Source organism: Larimichthys crocea, chromosome XVII (genome assembly GCF_000972845.2).
Source record: "Larimichthys crocea isolate SSNF chromosome XVII, L_crocea_2.0, whole genome shotgun sequence".
Taxonomy (NCBI): Eukaryota; Metazoa; Chordata; class Actinopteri; family Sciaenidae; genus Larimichthys; species Larimichthys crocea.
The window spans coordinates 21280747-21301053 of record NC_040027.1 but is presented as its reverse complement, the minus strand read 5'-3'; the positions used below and the strand labels follow the sequence as shown (position 1 = coordinate 21301053).

The following is a 20307-nucleotide window of genomic DNA, read 5'->3' as shown; positions in this document are numbered from 1 at the left end:
GCAAAGCCTGTGTGTATGCAGAGGCAGAGGTTATTTCAAGAAGTAGTCATAATTTCTCTTCTACAGTCTCAGTCAACACAACATGCAGCTTTAAGTATTAAGACATCTCTGTTTTGAAATCATAAACTCTGGAGAGCGTTTCTTCTTCTTTTGCTATGGGACACGTCAGACCGACAGAAAATGATGGATGTCCCAGTTCCCCCTGAGAAAGTGTTGAGCCAGAGATCACCTCTTGCAAAATCCCATCTGATGAATTCTTTAGACTAACTTGAATACCATTATTGCCCAACCTTGAATATGAACTTTCCAGCTGTGTTTTGCTTTGTTTCAAAATCTTCTCTGACTATTCTGACCTTCCTCAATCCTTTTTCTCTTTCCCTCCCAGGAGAGACTGCAGGCAGATGAGGTGATCCAGGAGTTAGACGTACAGGCTGTGTGGGGTCAAGGCCTCAGCATCAACCCTAAAGATGAACTGTAGAAGCAGAAAAACAGCTTCACCCTGCCCCATGTCCTTCTATCAAATGGTTCTATATATTTTAACTATTTATTGAATTGACCTTTGGATCAGAACATTTCTATTTTTGTACTGTTTGAAGTGCAAGATTAATAATATTGTCATTTTTTGTGTTGTCACTCGTATTTCTCTACACACCAGTACTTGAGTTTACCTTCAGTTCTTTATCTTTCCTTCCAGTAACAACCTCTAGTAGAGAAAAAATCTAATTCACATTGTTTTCTTGCACCTGGTGAGTTGGCAAAGTTTCATGTAAGACTGTTCGTACCTGTAATCTCTCTGAACTGTGAAGAAGCCAAAGAGAAGAACGGTGGTTGACATTTTTTCTTCTTTTTTTAAAAACCTTTAGTCAGTCTTGTTCTTGACAACATATTCAGTTTATCAAAAACACTATGTACAGATATTAACAAATACCTTAATTCAGTGGTCAGTAGTTACAAAATAATTTAGATTCCGTCTTCACTGGTACTGTTACATATGCTATTACTAACTACATGTTATTCAATAATGTTTTCTTTATTTCAGTGCCGGTAATAATTATTTTCAACGTAGGCAGTGCACTGTTTCTGATCTTCAAATAGCTCTCATACAAAAACTTAAAAGCTAAGAAAGAGATATGTTCTAATATGCTGAATATTTAATGATCATGCACTCTGTCTTTCTCTGTGTGTCAAGTCTGAAACTGAAAATGTCTTTTGTCCACTTTTCTTCTTGTTGTTGGCGTGATGACCCACTCCTTCTTCTTTTCTGGGCACACAGAGCAGAATACTGGTTTACATGTTCACTGACATGAGAACATGGTCTATGTGTTTGAGGTTTACTTTAATTTATGTGTTTTTAATAATAGACAGCTGCTGTTGTAACTGTCGGCATTTAATATGAGGAACTTTTATTCATAAAAGATGTCAATCGTTCCTGTTTCAAGGAATACATATTTGTTCGGTCTTTTATCTCTTTATATTTGTGTTGATGATACAGGTGATAGGCCGAGTCGTGCACTGTAAATCCAATGGGAAGAAATATACAAAGAGTAGCTTTTTTTTATTTTTTATTAGATCGATTCAAACTGCTAACCAGAAACTTAATCCTGTCATTTTGTGAGGTTAGTCACTTTTGTTTCACTGATATTTAATTCTGAAATGCTGTAGCACACAAATGTATGTGTACATGCCTATAAATTAAAAATATAATATTCCATATCTTTATTTAATTGTGTGCTTTTTTTTATTGTTTTGTGTCATAATGTTCGGCATGAAATTAACATCAGCAATCTTTTGTATCAAGAGATTAAGAATATCTTTTATATGAAGAAATTGTTTCATGTCTTTCAAACAGCCAGGCATATTTACCAATAATATTTTATTCACATGTATATATTTATACATATAAATCCTTTACGCTTCATCCACTCAAGTAACCTGTCGTAAAACAGTCTGACAAAAGGCATACAGTAACAAATGCTTCCTCTCTTGTATTTATGAAGAGCTTCAAGTAAAGTGCATCTGCCACTAAATAAATACAGTAAAAAAAATCATTGACTCAATCACACCTTAAGTGAATTTGGATGAATTATTTACCCACTTACTGAGTAGAGGTCACGGCGGTAAACTTTTTTTTTTCTTTTTTTTTAACACAGCACATAAATATGAATAATAAAACCAAAGTGAACACAGAATAAACGATGTTATGCTCCACACCAACTCTTGTGTCATCCAGTCTGAGGTTATTGCATGAAGAGATCTGTAGCATCAAAAAAGGATCTAATCTATTAATCCTTATGACGTGATGTTGTGTCAGTTCAGCAGACATGTTGGGTTTATTGGGTTCAGAAGCGATGTGCCAGCTGTTCACTGAATCTGAATGGCTTGGTTTCATTGACGGTACACATCAGGTCCCTCATGCGTCGTGCCCGTCGCTCCTCCAGCACCAACCTGCGTGAGCGTTCTCGAGCCGCCTGCTGCTCTGCTCGCTTCTCCGCCCGTTTCCGCTTTAGCCATCTGAGGATGGGAAAAGGATAAAGATAAACATGCCATATGACCATAACCCATATAAGAGGACTTAATCAATTGTTCTGTCACACTAATTTCTATGTCATGTCTGTTATGTCATCACCGAGAAATGAACTAAAATATGTGTTTGAAAGACAAGCTAAAAGTGAACTCACAGCTTGAAGGCACGTTCACACTCCTCACGGCTGCGTAAGAGGTAACTAGTGTCCTCCTCCAGCCTCTTCATCTCCACCAGCTGTCTCTCTTTCTGCTGTTGCTCCTGCTTCCTCTGAAGCCACAGCCTGAAGGACTCCTCTGGGTCACTGGTGTCTCTCTGCATGAGGAACAACCATTACACTTCAAGTAATAAGGTGAAAATGATGGCATACATTTATATTTTTAGCAATGGTTTTTAAATTACCTGGACTAGAGCTGTGATTTGCTGTTGATTGAATTTTCTGTGTATAACTTTCTTTTTTACTAATAATTTTACACGTTTGCAGGAGAGGTTGTTTTCTAGATATTCACTGCTCTGCTATAAAGTGTCTAAAAAGCTTGGAGTACACTATAAACATTATTATTAAAAGTCCTACCACTGAATAAACACTGCCACCTTGTGGTCATACCGTAGAATTCATCCTCTCCATCTCCTGAGCTCGGTGGATCCTTTTCTCCTCCAGAAACTGCTCTCTCTTCCTCATCATCCAGGCCTTAAATGCCAGCTCGTTATCCTGCCTCCTCTGTTCTTCTTCCTCACGTTTCCTCTGCTCTGCCTGATGTTGGAAACAAGTGACTGAAATCATTAACAACAAGCCTTAAAGTGGAAATATAAATATAATGCATGTGTATGAGAATTCAGAACATTTTACAGCCTTTTATCTGACCAACTATGTCACTTCTTTCCTACCTCTCTGGCCAGTTTCTCTTTCCTCTCTTGGATCCTTTGCAGCAGCTCTTTCTGCTGGGGGGAGAGGGTGTAGGTGCCCTGGCAAGGTGACCCAGTGGCCGACTGCACCCGCTGCTTGCTGCTGTTCCTCTGGCTGTTTCTCTGGCTGTGGATGGCTGAGCTGGGCCTGCACCTGGGCTGAGCTGGAGGTCTTGGGGCACGGTGGTGATCAACGCCTTGCTGTAAGTGGGAAGAGTCGGCACAAGGACGAGGAGAGGCTGAGGATGAGGACCTGTGGATCTTACTGGAGCTCCCAGTCTGCTCCTGGGGACGTCGGGAGGAGTGCGCGTAGTCGCTGTAGTTGTTTGCTATAGGAGGGAGAAGTCCTTGACTCTCCACCTCATTCAGGCTGACAAGGTCAAACTTGCCATCCTTTTCTACAAGGACTCGGCCCTCCTTTATCCCCTGCCCTCCCTCAGTGCTCTTCCCAGTCCTGCCAGATTCTCCAGATCCTACACTTTCCTCCCGAGGGGAAAGTTTTAGCTCAGAAAGCTTCTCTGACACTTCAGTCTCTGCCTCTGAATCCTTGGCTTTATCCTTGTTGTCCATTCCCCCTTCTGCCTCACCACTGTTGCCATCTTTCTCAAACTGCAGTGGTGGCACCACCAGGTCCACCAGCTTCTCTTTAAAATGCAGGCGTCTGCGCCTTGACATATCCGGAGCCTCCTGGTCCTGCAGTTCCCGATTAGCCTGCTCGATCTTATCCAAAATATACTTCTTCTCCTCATCTGTCTGGTCATCCATCCCTGGAGGAGGTGGTGCCGTAGTCGATGACTTACTTGGGCTGTCTCTGTCAGAGTCATACTCTAAAGGGTCCATAGGAGAAGGCCATCTCTCTTCATCTTCTTCCAACTCCTCTGTTTTATTGTTCTCCTCATTGTGGCTTTTTGGTTTTATTTCCATTCCCTTCTGTTTGTCATCTTCTTCCAGTTCTTTGTCAATTTCCGCTTCAATATCCTCATAGTCGGGGCCCTGTGGGGTGGAAAAGCAGACACTCTGCGTCCATTAATTAGATTTTAAAGTAATTGAAGTACCATCAATACTTTGCAGGTAATAGGTGTGCTCGTGTGATAACAGACATGTATAAGTGTGGTCATGAATATTGCAATCCGCAGTGGCACAGTGAAAGTATGTCACTGTATGTCAACAGAGTAGGTTTCACATGCAAATAGGGAAATGTGCCAGCTCAGGTAACTCAACACTACTCACCGTTACACTTTCCCAGAGCAGCACAGAGTCTGCAGTATGTAGAGCAGCACTCCAAACTTAGTTTCACGCAATAAAACGAAAGAAGCGAGTTGATCAGAATGTAAGAAAGAGGTGATGCAATCAGTCTACACACACTTTGTGCAGCGAGGCCCAACTTACCTGGTCCTCACTCCGGCTTTCCTCACTGATCAGCCAGTCAAGATCTTTCTCGAAGTCGTCCTCATATTCCTCCTGGGACTTTGTGCAAGCCACCTCACTCATTATTGTCACTGAAAGAACATCAGAGATACATTTCAGATAGGATTAATGCCACACTAGCAGCACTGCTGACATCATATCAGTAAGTCTTGAGCAAGATATCGCATTCTTCATCTACTAACTAGAAATGTTTTCTGGATATTCATGGTCCCAAAAGGACGACATTTTTCCAAATGTTTTTGACATATTATATTTGTCCTCTAGCTTTCTTTGCCAGTACAGAGATATAACCATGACTGCAGTTCCTGAAAAGTCACTACTGACCTATTTTAAAGTTGTTGTTTTTTTATTTAATTTTAAAATCATAATTATGGACCAAAAGAACCACAGTATGTCAAAGAGTTACAAATATTTAGTACAAGCTGTTCATACCAACAATATTACAACTGTATGAAAATTAGCAATTGATTGAAGACTCATACAACTGTGGATATTGCCATTGAAAAAATATGTTTTTTTTTGTCATGTGTTAAAAATGTTTGCTCTAAATGTCAATGTTGGTGTAAATAACAAATATCCTGTTGGACAGATGATGGCCTAGCAGTTAATATTCTGAAGACATCCTATGACCTGGGCTGGGGATGTTAAAGGACATATAGTACATAGACTACGGTAGAGTACAGATCAGGGTATCCTGTTCCATCTGTTTGGATAATCAACCAAACAATATGACAAAATAACATGCACTGAAGAGCACTTGAGTTTTTAGATTACTGTCGCCATTAATCCACCCTATCAGCATTATGTCCTGTGGATATACAGTATGGTGTTACATGAACTGTACTATGTGTTATTTGTTTACAGGGTGTTATTGGTCGTCACCTGCTGGACAAAAATTAGTACTACAGGGTTACCAATAAACTATTTATCATGTTTTTGTCACAAATATACTCTGTCTGCCTGCTCACCTGTAGATTATGTTTACCGTAACTATGGTTCTGTTGTGAACCAAATTCATTGGTTACAAGACAGACAAACAAAAACACTATAATCCAGTTTATTTTTACATCTGTTATAAAAATAAACAGGGCTGAGACAGTATTAAGAGGTGAGTCAGGACACAGTTCATGCTTGCAGGAATCATGTTTATCAAATGTTGTTGCTCCTTTTGAAATAAACAGCAGCATAAATTGTGTTAATATGGTTAGTAAACTCACCAGCAGCTGGTTCTTGCGTAGTATTCCTCTTGAGTTAAAGAGCGGTGAAAGGACACATCCAGTCGGGTTGTTTTGAGACTGACAGTCCATCTAACTGGCCCACATAGTGCCTGGCAGTCTCCGCGGAGCAACACCTGTCCACATAATCTGCTTCTAGTCTCTCCACGGCTCTAAAAGGTTTATTGGACCCGTCGTCATAGAGACCTACAACACGCTTTACTACTTGCGCATGCGCATACAGGAAGCGTGCACAGCAAAACTCGCTCACAGGTAATAAAAACCTCCATGTACACACCTATAAACAAGAGGAAACACCCAGAGCACCTCGAATAACAGAAATGTAATGCTGTAGAGAATTTTACAAGGTCACCATTAAAATAATAACAGCACTGTCTCTGTGTTTGTTTAACATGAGCAGCCAGTTGCAGTATCATAGCATATTAAAAATGTAGGCCTATGAAATTTAATTCAAGTGAATTTAACCAACGTTCTCCAGCTCCTTCTATGAGATTTAAAGCATTAAATTAAACGTGTTTGTTCTGGAGTATGCATCACTAAAGCATCATATCAACAAAAATATGATGAAGTCTTATTATTATTGCAATGATGAACAGCTGAAATACATAATGCTCAAATAAACTGAGAGGCATTTAACAAAGGGTGCACTGCCATATAATTTTGAATCTTGAATTTATAAATAAATGTTTAACCAAGTAATCTCGTCTTCTTCCTTTGGGTTTTGGGGAAGTTGGCATCCTTTTTGTTGCATTACTGTCTCTTTCTGGTCTTCGCTCTTCCTCTTTTTCCTACAATCTTGTAATTAGTCCAGAAACTAAATATCAATTTTCTCCCCTCCCTGGAGTCCCCTCATTCAAGCACAACTTTGATCATGGCTTCCACTCCTCCTAGCCTCTGTAGATCTGAGATTATAGCCCTTCCTTCTGTTTCATACTTCCTGCATGATATGAGGACATGCTCCACTGCCTCGTTTTCTTCACAGTAATTGCAGTGGCCTGTTGGACGTTTCCCTATAATAAAGACCATTCAAGTTGCTGTGATCTTTTCTTAATGTACTCATAATTACTTGTCCTTTTCTGTTACTTTCACTATATCTTACTCATCCTGCTTTATTTTGTACTTCCTCCTTCACCAACTTTCAACTTCCACTTTTAATTTCCTTGAAATCATGACTGTGCTGGTAACCACAGGAATACTTTCCCCTTATGAGCACTAAGTTATCTCAAACAGCCATCGTTGGTTAATGCTTAATCTATAGCCAACAAGACGTGGCCCTTGCACAGTGGTACTAGTCAGTTAATCGAATAACTTTATTTCAGATAAAAACTTGATAAACATACAAATCAAATATGTAAAAACATCTACACTGAGGCATGTAATGGATCTTTGAGTTTTATGGACAAAAGATATGTTTAGTTTCAAGTTTCATTTACCATCATGCAGGATACCACATGGTCAACAATACAATGAAATGTGTTGGACAACAGGAACAGCTTATCATTGTGCGTGTAACAGATAGAAATAAGCTAAGAAATAAATAAAAAAATAGGGTAAAAAACATAAAATACAAAATTTAAAATATACTAGGACAAAAGATATGTTTAGTTTCAAGTTTTCAGGTTCATTTATCATTATGCAGGATAACACATGGTCAACAATACAATGGACAACAGGAACAGCTTATCATTGTGCGTGTAAAAGATAGAAACAAGCTAAGAAATGTAAAAAAAATAGGGTAAAAAAAATAAAATACAAAATTTTAAATATACTAAAATAGAATTTGAGTCCAATATAAATATGTGTATAATACAAAATGTACTAGTACTCGCTTAGCTGGTAAAGTTTCTCAAAAAAAAAAATACGAAGCATGACGTCGACGAATGCAACGTTTGTTTTGAGGCGCACTGCATTCTGGGTCTTGAAGTTCGCCGTCCTCTTTCACCTTTCACTCCTGAGACTGACAGAGAACGACATTTCCCATGGTGCCGTGTTACTACCGAGGAAATGCACGCCCATTAACGTGTTAATGACATGACTGATAGCACGTAGGCAAGATAGTTACGATAATGTTTTCATAAGTAACTTCCAGCGGCCGCCACGCACCGAGAGAGGAGCGGGGCTTTCTTTCACAAATGGCGACCATCGTCTTTTACTCTGTAAACAAAACGGCTCGTATCGCCACCAGGCGATGTTTGACTTTACATTCAAAGTGGCTTGCAGGTGATTCGCCGCTATCCTCCATTCACAGCCCGACACCGGCTTTTCTTCCGGGAGCGAGATGGTTTTCCAAAGGCTGCAGCGTGCGGTTCATGTCCCATGGGACCGCAGGCAGAGCCTCGGCCGGGCGAATCAGGAGGGGAGCCCTGGCGCTCAGTGGAGCCGCAGCAGTGACGGCTGCAGCGGCTGCAGCGGGACTTCTAGCCAACGCTAACCACTTCCAGAGCGCCGAAATGGCAACAAAAGTACCCCAAGCCGCCGAGGAGACGGAGACGGAGGAAGAGGGGGATATCTTAGAGAGATGCAGAGGGTTCATGGCTTCTCCGGTGACCGACGTCCGTGTGCTGCAGGAGAGGAAAGACGAGATGAGCACAAGGATGGAGATGTTGATCATGGAGACGCAGGCCGACTTCTGCAAAGCGCTGGAGAAGGTGGACGGTGGGAAATTCAAGGTGGATCAGTGGCAGAGGAAAGAAGGTGAGAAGATGCTCACCTGATATGGCGTGATAGCACGAGCAAATAAACCGAACTCACGTCAATACTATCGGTTTCCTTGTGATTGTGTGTGTGTGTGTGTGTGTGTGTGTGTGTGTGTGTGTGTGTGTGTCAGGTGGCGGAGGAATCAGCTGTGTGATGCAGGATGGAAAGGTGTTTGAGAAGGCAGGGGTCAATGTATCAGTGGTGTTTGGACACCTGACCGAGGAGGCTGCCAAACAGATGAGGAGCAGAGGGAAAGTCCTCAAAGGGAAAGATGGTAAGTGGATCATTTGTATGTGTGGCTTAGAGCTTGATACAGCTTTCGACCAGAGTGATGTATAGTGTAAGTTTCATGCTTGTCTTGCAGGTAAGCTGCCATTTTGTGCCATGGGTGTGAGCTCTGTTATCCACCCCAAGAACCCCCACATCCCCACAGTGCACTTCAACTACAGATACTTTGAGATCGAAGAGGAAGATGGTGAGTGTGCGTGACGTCTCTCGTGTCTTGGTGTCAGTGACACTATTGAGTAAAGGAATGAATGATGACCCGTTTTTCCTTCTTCCTTGTCTGTGCGTGCGTGCGTGTGTTCCAGGCAGTAAGCAGTGGTGGTTCGGTGGAGGCACAGACCTGACTCCAGTTTATATTAATAAAGAAGACGCGTTTCACTTCCACAACACCCTGAAGGAGGCTTGTGACAAGCACCACCCGCAGTACTACCCCGACTTTAAGAAATGGTACAGTTTAATTCAAGAATAGTCATGTGAGTCTGTGTGTGTGTGTGTGTACCTCAGCACATACGCATCCACAAGCCGGATTTTTTTTTTTTTTTGTATTAGTGCGTGTGGATTACAATGGGTGTATCCTGACTGTCAGATGATGATAAGAAGGTGTCTGCGTAAACTCTGCAGTTGCAGAAAAACCGTTGAGCTATGATGTTAGCCAGTGAATGACCATCAGGCATGAAAAGGATGGGTGTGGTTTATCTGATGTGGCTTGTAATAAGTAAAGTTTACCAAGTTTGTGTTCATTTGAAGTTTCATTTTAAAGGTCTGCAATCTAAGACAATATCTCTTGGATCCACTTGTACTTTTGTGGCTAATAACGCAGGCTATACATAGACGTGGACATTAAATGAGTTTTCTTTCCAATTCTTATGGTGTCTAGGTGTGACAGATACTTCCACATCAAACACAGAGGAGAGACTCGGGGTATAGGCGGGATCTTCTTTGATGACCTGGACTCCCCAAACCAGGAGGGAGTATTCCAATTTGTCAAGAGCTGCGCCCGTACTGTGGTGCCCTGTTATCTCCCCATCGTATACAAACACCTGAACGACAACTTTACTGATGAGGAGAAGGACTGGCAGCAAGTACGAAGAGGAAGGTGAGTAAAAGATGCACCGAAGAATCTGAGGATGTTAATGAATAAGAGACATGTACGTTTTGCATAGGAGCTTGTTACAGCACATACTTTACCATTCAGCCAAATCAACTATGACTTCATCACCTGTATACTCATACAAACATCATGCTTTGCTTACGATAAATAATCCGTAGCAGTTCACATTTGGTTTTCTTTATTTTGTAAAACGTTGACACCCATTGATGCTTTATGAAAACGTTTTGATGTGGATAACACTGAAGCACGTCCTGGCAGAGTTCTCTGGCCCAGCAGAGACTCCAACTTCAGTCATTCAGTGAGAGAGAATGAGCTAGAGAGCTAGTTTATGAATGGGAAGAAGTGTGATGGGGGGGTTTAGAAACTCGGACAGGCACTGAATGAGTGAGATAAAGGAGGACTTGAGTGAATGAGCCCTCATCGAGTCTCATCAATGAACTTAAGTTAACTTTAACTTTTATTTACCTTCATTTGCATTAAAGTCATGTGGCTGAAAATCCAGATTAACTTGAACTGTCATGCACTACAGAAAAGACATTAGAGCTGCTCATCAGCACATAAATGCCCTAACCGGGTAGAATAACTCATAATGAATGTGTTGGATTACCTCCATACTTTCAATGAATCCAAACATTCTTGATTTGCAAGTTGTCTTGGGTTGGAGTAAAGGGTAACTTTCAGTATTTTTTAAAGTGACACCAAAGTCACAAAATAACCGAGGCGGGTAGACCAGAAACTCTGTGATGTAAAATTACCGTCAGTCTGTAACAGCTGTTCCCGGTTAAACAAAAAGGATCTTACTTTTCTTACATCCATACCTGCGGGGTCTTTTCCATAGTGTTAGCAGTCACTTCTGAGCCCGTCAGTGGCAAAAACAAACACTTTAAGTGTATGCTAAGGGTGTGCAAAGGATTACACATTGCAGCTAGTTCTCGTTCAATGTCAAAAATTGTTGGCTCCATTAAAGAAAAATGGCAAACTAGCATCCAGGTTGAAAGTGTCACTTTAAGGCACACCATATTTTAACAGTAAACTTTGCTTCGCTGTGTTGTAGATATGTGGAGTTCAACCTGGTGTACGACAGGGGGGTGAAGTTTGGCTTGGCCACGCCTGGCTCCAGAATTGAGAGCATCCTCATGTCCCTCCCTCTCACTGCCAGGTAAGATAACACTGGTTTCAAGCAGTGCTAGTGCTGCTGCTCTTGTGTAACAGTAATGAGCTGTCTCTGTTGCTCGGTAACAAACTCCCTCTTCGTCCTCAGGTGGGAATACATGCATGAGCCTGCCAAAGGGACCCAGGAGGCAGAGATGCTGGATGTGTTACGAAACCCAAAGGAGTGGGTGTGATCGCGGTGTTCACAGGTTTATGTGTCAGTATGAACAAAACATTCAGGAAACGGCCTTTGCTGTATTTTCTATTAGTACGAAGATTTTCTAAAAAGTCGAAAAGTAACCACTGTCTTTTACCAAAATAATGTGAAGTCATATTGTACTTCTCTGAATCTGCTTTAAATCTGCTTTGGTATTTTTTTCTCGTTCATTGTTGCTATGTTGTGTCAAATCAGCTTAATCAAACCGGGATTGCATGCTACTCATGAAAAGATTTGTTTTTTAAACTTTGACTGTGCTTTGTGCCATTGCTTACTGCCTGGCAAACTAAACTGTCAGACAAAATAATGTACCTTCACAGGGGGCCATTGTACCAGCTTTTAGGTCGTCTCACACGGATCATGTGCTCCTTTTTTAAGAAGCGTTTGTGTCAAACACTAGCTGTGTTTTTTTTTCCATGCCTGGGCTAAATGGGGATTGCTCTACTTGAAGCTGTCAAAGCTCTCCTCTCCTCTTTTTTTAAACAAAGCACTGAAAGTAAAAAGAGGAACAAACTGAGCCACTGTATGCGTGTGCTACCACTGTTATCAAATGTTAATAAATCTGTTTTTGATGTTTCAGTGCATCTGCTCACAACAATGGAATATTTTTAACTATCAAAGCTAAACAATATAAATGGACTGATCCCTCTTGAGCCCCGTTAACCTGGTTTGTCCTTCGTTCATGGTTAATGAGTCACTTTTTAGTTTGTTTGAGCAGCATGAACAATACTTTTTATATTTTCCACAGACAGTATGAAAGTGAATCACAGGCCAGGTGGCTCACTAAAGAAAGAATTTGAAAAACAAAATGTAATTTGAAATGTAAAAAAAAGCTTATAGATTTTTTCTGTACTATTGACCCTAATATTGCACAAAACTAAACTTTGAATCTTTTTTCGCTCTGAATCACATTTTCACTTTTTCTTTTAGCACTTATATCCAACACTTTATTTTTATGGTTTTATTCACAACTATTTGTTTACACATTTACCTGTAATTATCCTTTTGAATATTTTCCGTTCATTAGTGAGACTGAACAAAGTTTTGCGATGTATGTTTGTAAAATAAAAAGGCTCTTTATCATTTAAAAACGCCCACAAAAATAAACATTTGTACCCTCCAGACTACATTCACAAGACACTGAATGAAACTAACATATCACACATTTTTAATGTTTTATTACAAATTAATTCAAGCTTCTGCACATAAAGGATTTATAACAAGTCTCCTTGCATTTAATGTTATATAACATTTTGTTTGATAAGGCATTGTAAAAAAAGGGCTCTGCAAGTAACAGTACAACAACTGACCTAACCAAAATGGCTACCCCGACCAGCACAACTCATTTCAAGGTCATAGCAAGTGCTGAGGTTCACAGGTCAACTCACAAAAAAAAAAAAAAAAAAAGATTTATAGTCAGTGCTCAAAGTCTGTGAGGTGTCGACAGGAAATGTGACATTTATCAGTAACTGAACATTAGACAGATATATTTGGTTTTTAGTGTATGCAGCAACATTGCATATAGAGTATGAGCACTTTTACAGTGACATCGTTATGGCTGAGAGTGACGCTGAATTCATCAAACCAGACCTGTCCTAGTTTCCATTGAACAGCTCATTTTGAGCTTAAACACAAAGTGCCTTCATTTCTTCACAACTTACTGTATAATAGTTACACTAGAAATCAATGCAACCACTGCATTCCTATGCAGTAAAAACAATCTCACTGTAACTTACTTTCACGCTTACAGACTATATATATTTATATACACAGGTACAATACACATGCTAAACATGTCCATAGTGGCGTTAAATACAGAACTTCTTGCCGCTGCTGTTTCTATTGGGTTCTGTCCTACATTCCTGTGCAAGTCACTCCACAACATTTATGGTGTAGCTGCAAATCTATTTGAAGAATCCTCAGTGTACTATTAGTGAAAGTGGCACAGCAGAAGTCTGTAGTCATATCCAACATGGTTACATTTGCTTTAGGGGGAAAAGGTTAGAGAAGGATTTTCACAGTTAAAGCGGGCTCTGAGCAACTGTCAACAGGCCCAGAGGTGGACATGGGCCAGCAAAGCGCTGACCATCAACAAACAGTGCAGAGCCAGATCCAACCTCAGGTGTACAGACCAAGCTACATGCATTACCAAAATATACGTACATGAGACACACATACACAAAACACAGTTCAGCACCCCTTTTATAACGGATTGAAATTTAAAACATTCACAAGTGTAAACTGAAGTTGGACCGATGCATTCATTTGGCAACTTGACTATTAAACCTGCATTAAGTCATATTTTTGATATCAACAATAAATCAAATAACTGATGTGATGTGGAAGGGCCGCTTATAGTGCCGAACCTACAGAGAATGAACAGCACAGCGGCTCCATCAGTGTGGACAAATTGTTTTGGTTCTGTTGCCTGATCATGTATTAAATGTTCTCCGAGGCCATGTCTAGAACCAGTGTTCAGTTTGTCCATTCTGGGCTACTGTAGAAACATGGCAGTTCAACATGGCAGACTCTGTGGAAGAGTATCACAGTGTCTGTAGATAAAGGCTCATTCTTAGATAACAAAAATATAAAGATTCTAATTTTTAGGTGATTATACACTTGGGTAGGACTGGGCTTTGTAATAGGATGAATGGTGCCTCTCTCTTTCAACTCTGGTTGAACAGGTACCATCTCCTGTGAAAAGTGCATACCGCTTTATGGCACTACATCACACACACAACCAACTGTGTCACTGATTTTGATGAAACTGGACCATAAAAAATGTTTTCTGGTTTTCTGTGATGTCCTCCGGGTGCTCCACCTCAACTCTGTGATTCACAGAGCATTCACGATGGGCAGATAGCTTTACTTGTGTCTAAATAACTGCTACCTGTAGCTGATGTTTGCCAGTCTGCCAAGGTTTTTAGGCTATAACTTCCGATTTGCAAAACATGCCAAATCTTACATAATGTCCCTTTAACAAGCCCACACAAGCCAAACATCATATACTTTCTCAACACAAACCTGCAATGAACCGAAGTAAACAAGCCATTAGTGAAGACATTTTAACAAGCTACAGACCCAGATATTTCTCTCAGGAGTTGATCAACCAAAACAGCTGATGTAAATATTGGGCTCAACAGATGGATGAAACTCCAGTGAGATGACTGTGTTAACTCTCTGTCAGCTGGCTGTGTGAATAAATTGTTGTGTTCTTATAGATAAGCCTTTAAAAAATGTTTGGTTATTATTGCTCCCTTTTAAAAACCTTTTAATGCAACTTTAATTTGTCCATGTTTCAATGGAATGGTTTTGTGGTCTACTGCAAATGCTGTTTCTGAATGTTTCAAAGCAAAAGACACAAAATTCCAGGCAGAAACAATAAATACCTATTTTTGACCAAAAAGACATGAAATGTAAAAGGAATGAAAAAATAGATAATATCCACTACTGACCGCTTAAATTAAAAAAAAAATTGGCACTAACCTTTGACAAAGCATCGGTCCAACCCCATATACACTTTTAGAATAGTTGTCCTTCATTATGGCAATAAGAACCCATTCTTTTTTTTTCCTTCACGCCACATGCATCATTTGTTATGCCTTCTGAGTTGAATGGTTTGCTACAGTGTGACAGCATAGATGCAACTTGAGGACGATCAGCAGAGGTGTTGGTTGGTTTTGGTATTGCAATATCATTTGCTCCTTCCTACTATCACTTCACCTCATTGATGAAAGGGTTAGTGCAAATTTCAACAGCACTGGCTCCGGCAAAGATTGCATTAGTCCATTGACCAGACAGTTAATAGTGTTTCTGTACGTGTTGAATAGGGAAGGCTGGTGATACCACAACAGTGGCACTGCTAGATGATAAGATGGTCTTAGTGTAAGTTAGGGGGGTTTGTTGGGGTGGTAGTGAGAGACAGGTTTACTTCCCATGGCCACCGTTGACACTAGAAGAGCTGGTGTTGACTATATCCTCGTACTGTGGAGGTGGCTCCGTCTCTATTTGGACGTCTGTATGGCCCACAGCCTCTTCATAAGATGGTGGCGGGTCTCCAGCGCTTCCTCTCCCTGATGTGAGCTCTGAGCCTGGATAAGCTGGGCTGCTGTGGACGCTGAGTTCAGATTGGTCACCGTGGTGGTAATCCCTGCTCCAATGGTCCATAGAGACCACTGACAGGACGTGGTCGTGATGCGAGTGTCCCAGGCTGGGGCTGCGCTGCGAGCGCTTGCGGGATTGGCATCGCCACACGGTGATGGCAACGGCGGCAATGATGAACACAACCAGTAGCAATGGCACGATCAAGTACAGAGAGTGGACTCCTCCAACCACGGTCTCCAGCCCTCCAGATGGACTGCTCTCCTGCACATATTCTTCCCAAAAACGTTTCTACAGCCAAACAGACAACATACACACGTTGTCATAATCAATATAAGATCAAACACATTTCATGCAGGGTACGGCGTATTCGCGGTGACACAAAATTGTTTCCAAATCACGGGGTCACCGGACACAAGGTGTCCACTGTATGAATACTTTTTATCTGCAACACAAAGGAAGTATCCAACAACACCCGAACAAAAAGCGACCACATGACTGGGAGCATCAGTATGCGTGACTTTGCTCTCTGGCCTCTCACAATAGTTTTACAAATGCGCCTGACTCTCTAGCATACACTCGGCTGTTCTTCCTGCTGATAATGATCACTTCCTGAAAAAACACCCACATTCCACAAGTTACCACTCTGAGCGTAGGATTTCATTACCGGACACATGAACCCTACAAAGCGCTGAAAATGGATGTGTTGGATGTTTTTACATTGTGCAGCTGGTATGAGTTACTCAGCAGTAGTAATATTGATTTGTGGATTTTAACTCCAGCTGGGTGTCTTGTGTCCTGAGGTTTCCAGCCAGCCAGCTACAAGTCAATAAGATTTAATAACGAGAATTAAGCAGCAGAAAGAGAATGACATTTTTATGTCAGCATGTGGATGTGTGCTCTTGTTCATTATGTTGTTATTTCTGTAGGCGGGCTGGGAAATCTCTAAATATTACAACAACATAACATAAGGTAACATAAATTACCTAATGCTAAAAATAAAGTACTATCCCTTCATGTAGTTTATGTGGGCGGCCACCTATAGCCATGTGCAATGTGTGGCAAGGGTTTTCATGTGTTCTACTTTTTCATTCCTGTGTGTATTCGGCCTTGAAGAAAGGAGAAATTGTAGGTCTGATATGATTTGTCTCTCATTCCCTCACCGTCTTCTCATCGTTCTCAAAAGCCTCGCGGGCCTCCTCGTATGTGCAGATCTCCTCGCGGCACTCCCGCTGGATGTTGCCCTGCTTCATCTCCTCCAGCAAGAAGTTGGCCCTGCGCAGCCGTCGCAGCACTGAGTGGGCCGCGTCTGCCGGCAGGAACACTGGGATAGTGTTTGGGGGAGGGCAAACACAAGGATAGTGATGTTACATTGAGAGATGTGTGAGAAAACACGTGGATCAAGATAACAAGAGGAGACAAGAAAATGAGAGGGAAAGAGACGAAAGGAGGGGTGAGTCAGTAAGCGGAACAGCATGAGGGAGGAAGGAAAAAAGGGGAAATATAAGCATAAGAGAGAGGCAGAAGAGGGAAAATGATGCCAAAAAAGGGAGAGGGAGAGAGGTGGGGACTGAAACAAAGGCTGTAGAGCAGAGCAGAGCGCTGCCCAGTGCCCACATTTCTGCATAAAAACAAAAGCTCCTTTGATTTAGGCATCCATCCCTGGGCCACATAAGAGAAACTGGGGGAATGAACTTAGAGAGACAGAGCGGCCCTCTGTTTCACACATCCAGGATAAGAAGATAAACTCTTCTACAGAAACTGCAACACAAGTTGCCACAACATGCCCTCGGCATGTCTGATGTGCTGCTGAATTACAAAGCAATGGCGTCCATGTGACTCATAAATTCAGGGATGTGATCAGCACAAGACTTCAAAAGTAAGAAAAAAAAAAACAGCAAAAAAACAAAAGAAAGAAAAGGGGGAAAAATGCAGGAAAAACAGGAAACTGTGCTAGGATTGAACTGAAATTGTGCGCAAACAGAAAAAAAAACCTGAAGAGTCACATTCCAACGTGTGTTTGACAAACAACATTGAAAATCAACACAATAGACAAACACACACGCACAAAAAAAACAAGAAATTGGAGGAGTGATGAAGATCACGTGAACTTCCCACAATAGTGTCAGTAAACTCACCGCTCCCCATGATTCCTGCCTGTTTCTGTTTAAGCTGCTTTATCTGTGGAAAAACCAAACACACATTAACGTACAGCTTTGACCCTTACATTATGACTCACACAATAATTAACCAAGACTCCCTCTCAGGAAACTACACCGATTCATTTGTTCCTTTCTTTAACATAAACAGCTATTTTTTTAAAATAATCCCCTGAATCCTACACAGCAACAAAAGACTAAGACAGAAAAAGGGAGATGATGTCACACATTTCTACAATCTATTAAAAAAATGAATATTTTATATCATTTCTTACTCACAAGAAGAAAAAAAAAGTTTATTTGAAAAGGAAACTATGAACCAAAGCAAAGACATAACACAATCATAAGAAAGCTTCACACCCCTTTGTCCCAAATGTCCCTACACACTTTAAAAAGGGAAATTAGACTTTACCACATAGACAAAATAAACAGATGTGAGTTGTAAAGGGCGTTGTTTGGCTGTAAATGTGAAATCATCCTTGACTTGTGACAGTGACCAATGGCGGCTCCTGACCAGCGTTACACATGTTACGGGAATCCTGCTCGTAGCTGCCCGAAATAGATTTAACCAGCAGAGGAAACATCCCAAACAAAGCGCCGCCGCCCCGACACACGGATCACAAAAGAGACTAAACAAAACGACTGAAAGGCTGCAACAATATTACAGCTTAAAAGGGTCTATTTTCGTCCGCATGAGCGTCGTTATGTGTCGGTGTGTGCATTGACAAAGCGGGGATGATTTGTAGGATCAGAGAGGCTTCAGCGGCGGATGCGACTTAACGAGCGACATATGATTCAAACGGTGCGATTAAGCGGACACGGAGGTGGAAAGAAAGACCTCCACTAAGTATTACAAGATTTATTTATTTATTTACTGCTGTCTGCTCGCGTAGAAATAAACTTTGTCACTTCAACTCACCTTTTCTCGTCCCCAAAATGCGCATAAACGATCCCTCGTCGTCTCCTGCTGCCCCTTAAAGTGTTGCTATGCACGGTGCGCATGCGCACAGCGCTGTTGCGTACAGCGGTCCCATGAACTGCCCCTTCCCCAGAGTTAAAGGGGCAGTCCAGAGATGAACGCTCATTACACTGAAACCCTCTCAGAAATGAGGTCAGTTTTAGTGCTTTAACATAAGGTGTTAATGCAACAAAAGCATTGCTTCAAGTTAAAATGTTAAAACTTAAGAATCTATCCTTTGCAAGTGACTTTATGACCACCACAGGTTGCCACTGACTATTCATGTAAGCTGTGCAAGTGATATCAGTAGTTACACATAACAACATGTGTCATGAACTTGAATTCAGTCCCTATCTTCTCTTTTTGGGGATCTGGTTTATGTTCATATTTCCACCATTTTTTTATAGATAGATAGATAGATAGATAGATAGATAGATAGATAGATAGATAGATAGATAGATAGATAGATAGATAGATAGATAGATATACTTTATTTATCCCAATCTGGGAAATTACAGCAGCAGCAGCATTACACACAGTGACAATAGACAACATAAGAATAAAAATATAAAGAACAAACTATACATAATAAAATATCAAAATAGCAATAGTAAATAAAATATACTGTACAAGAGCATACACTTAATTATGTTGTTTCCAGATAATCCTTTAAATCAAAGTTAATCCATGTTTCTTTTGTTCTCCTCGTGTTTTATATTTGTTTTTAGTTTTTTTGATGCACTGAGTTACATAAGCAAAGTTATCTTTGTTTCATGTTTCTCATTTTAATTACACGTGATTTTTTTTCAGTCACATGACAACAAAAGTAATCTGAAGGTGCTGATTTGATTTAATTGTATTACATTAGATTATACAAAATATATATATTTTGTTTGTATTATAAAAACAATGTTCTTCTTAAAGTGTGTGCGATTTAGTTGCATCCAGTGGTGTAAACATTGCATTGCAATCTCCTCATATCACCTTTGCCTACCTGGTGTAAAGTAGAAACAACATTTAAAAAGGCCCTATCTAGAGTCACTATTTAGTCCCACTGTAGACATAAAAAGTTAACTGTAAAAAGTTTACAAAAAGGAATTGATTGCAATGATTTATGAGCATTACAGTGACTTTATGTAACCACTGACATGATACACATTATGCATGTTATAATGAGTTTTGTTGTTAGACCAGTAGGTGTGTGTATTTTGTGTGTGTGTCTGTACATGCTGAGTCTCTACTGATTACAATCTGTAATCATTAGTAATGATGCGGAAAGAGTTTGCCACCGGGAACAGTTGTCCTACACTCCTGTAATTCAAAGACACACACACAGTCAAATCAAAACTGCTATCATAATATAAACGTGCCTCTACAAAAGTATATAGTATATAATAATATATATAGGTTCATGAAATTTAAATCATATTATCTGACCACCAACCTTTTACTTCAACTTACGGTGAATTAACAAGGTGTGTGTGTGTGTGTGTGTGTGTGTGTGTGTGTGTGTGTGTGTGTGTGTGTGTGTGTGTGT

At 40.6% G+C, this 20307-nt stretch overlaps 4 protein-coding genes across 5 annotated transcripts in view; 2 read left to right on the top strand and 2 right to left on the bottom strand.

The window, feature by feature from the left end:
• p3h2 (prolyl 3-hydroxylase 2) overlaps window positions 1-1719 on the top strand; it is a 67981-nt gene extending 66262 nt beyond the window's left edge. Inside the window, exon 15 of the mRNA XM_010732452.3 lies at window positions 386-1719. Coding sequence (XP_010730754.3) covers window positions 386-478 — 93 coding nt within the window. The 3' untranslated portion in view covers window positions 479-1719. The remainder of the gene's footprint in view (window positions 1-385) is intronic.
• Window positions 1720-2307: 588 nt separating this feature from the next.
• Window positions 2308-6287, bottom strand: ccdc181 (coiled-coil domain containing 181). 2 transcript variants are annotated; one of them, XM_010732451.3, is made up of 6 exons: window positions 6073-6287; window positions 4817-4926; window positions 3410-4420; window positions 3129-3275; window positions 2679-2836; window positions 2308-2511 (listed from the first exon to the last, which is right to left on the bottom strand). In XM_010732451.3, the coding sequence occupies exons 2-6, from the start codon at window positions 4916-4918 to the stop codon at window positions 2340-2342; spliced, it is 1590 nt and encodes a 529-aa protein (XP_010730753.3). In that variant the 5' UTR covers window positions 4919-4926; window positions 6073-6287; the 3' UTR covers window positions 2308-2339. The 2 variants fall into 2 exon arrangements, with proteins under 2 accessions (XP_010730753.3, XP_019114456.2); XM_019258911.2 differs by lacking the exon at window positions 6073-6287 and adding an exon at window positions 4658-4713 and having other exon boundaries at window positions 4817-4927.
• A 1699-nt stretch (window positions 6288-7986) lies between these two features.
• On the top strand, window positions 7987-12147 carry cpox (coproporphyrinogen oxidase). The gene is made up of 7 exons (XM_010732450.3): window positions 7987-8784; window positions 8918-9061; window positions 9152-9262; window positions 9378-9519; window positions 9950-10168; window positions 11238-11342; window positions 11445-12147. Exons 1-7 carry the CDS (start codon window positions 8223-8225, stop codon window positions 11527-11529), a joined length of 1368 nt encoding a protein of 455 aa, XP_010730752.2. The 5' UTR covers window positions 7987-8222; the 3' UTR covers window positions 11530-12147.
• On the bottom strand, window positions 11958-18824 carry prrg1 (proline rich Gla (G-carboxyglutamic acid) 1). The gene is made up of 4 exons (XM_010732449.3): window positions 18732-18824; window positions 17792-17834; window positions 16817-16977; window positions 11958-15944 (listed from the first exon to the last, which is right to left on the bottom strand). Exons 2-4 carry the CDS (start codon window positions 17799-17801, stop codon window positions 15480-15482), a joined length of 636 nt encoding a protein of 211 aa, XP_010730751.1. The 5' UTR covers window positions 17802-17834; window positions 18732-18824; the 3' UTR covers window positions 11958-15479.
• Between the last annotated feature and the right edge of the window lie 1483 nt (window positions 18825-20307).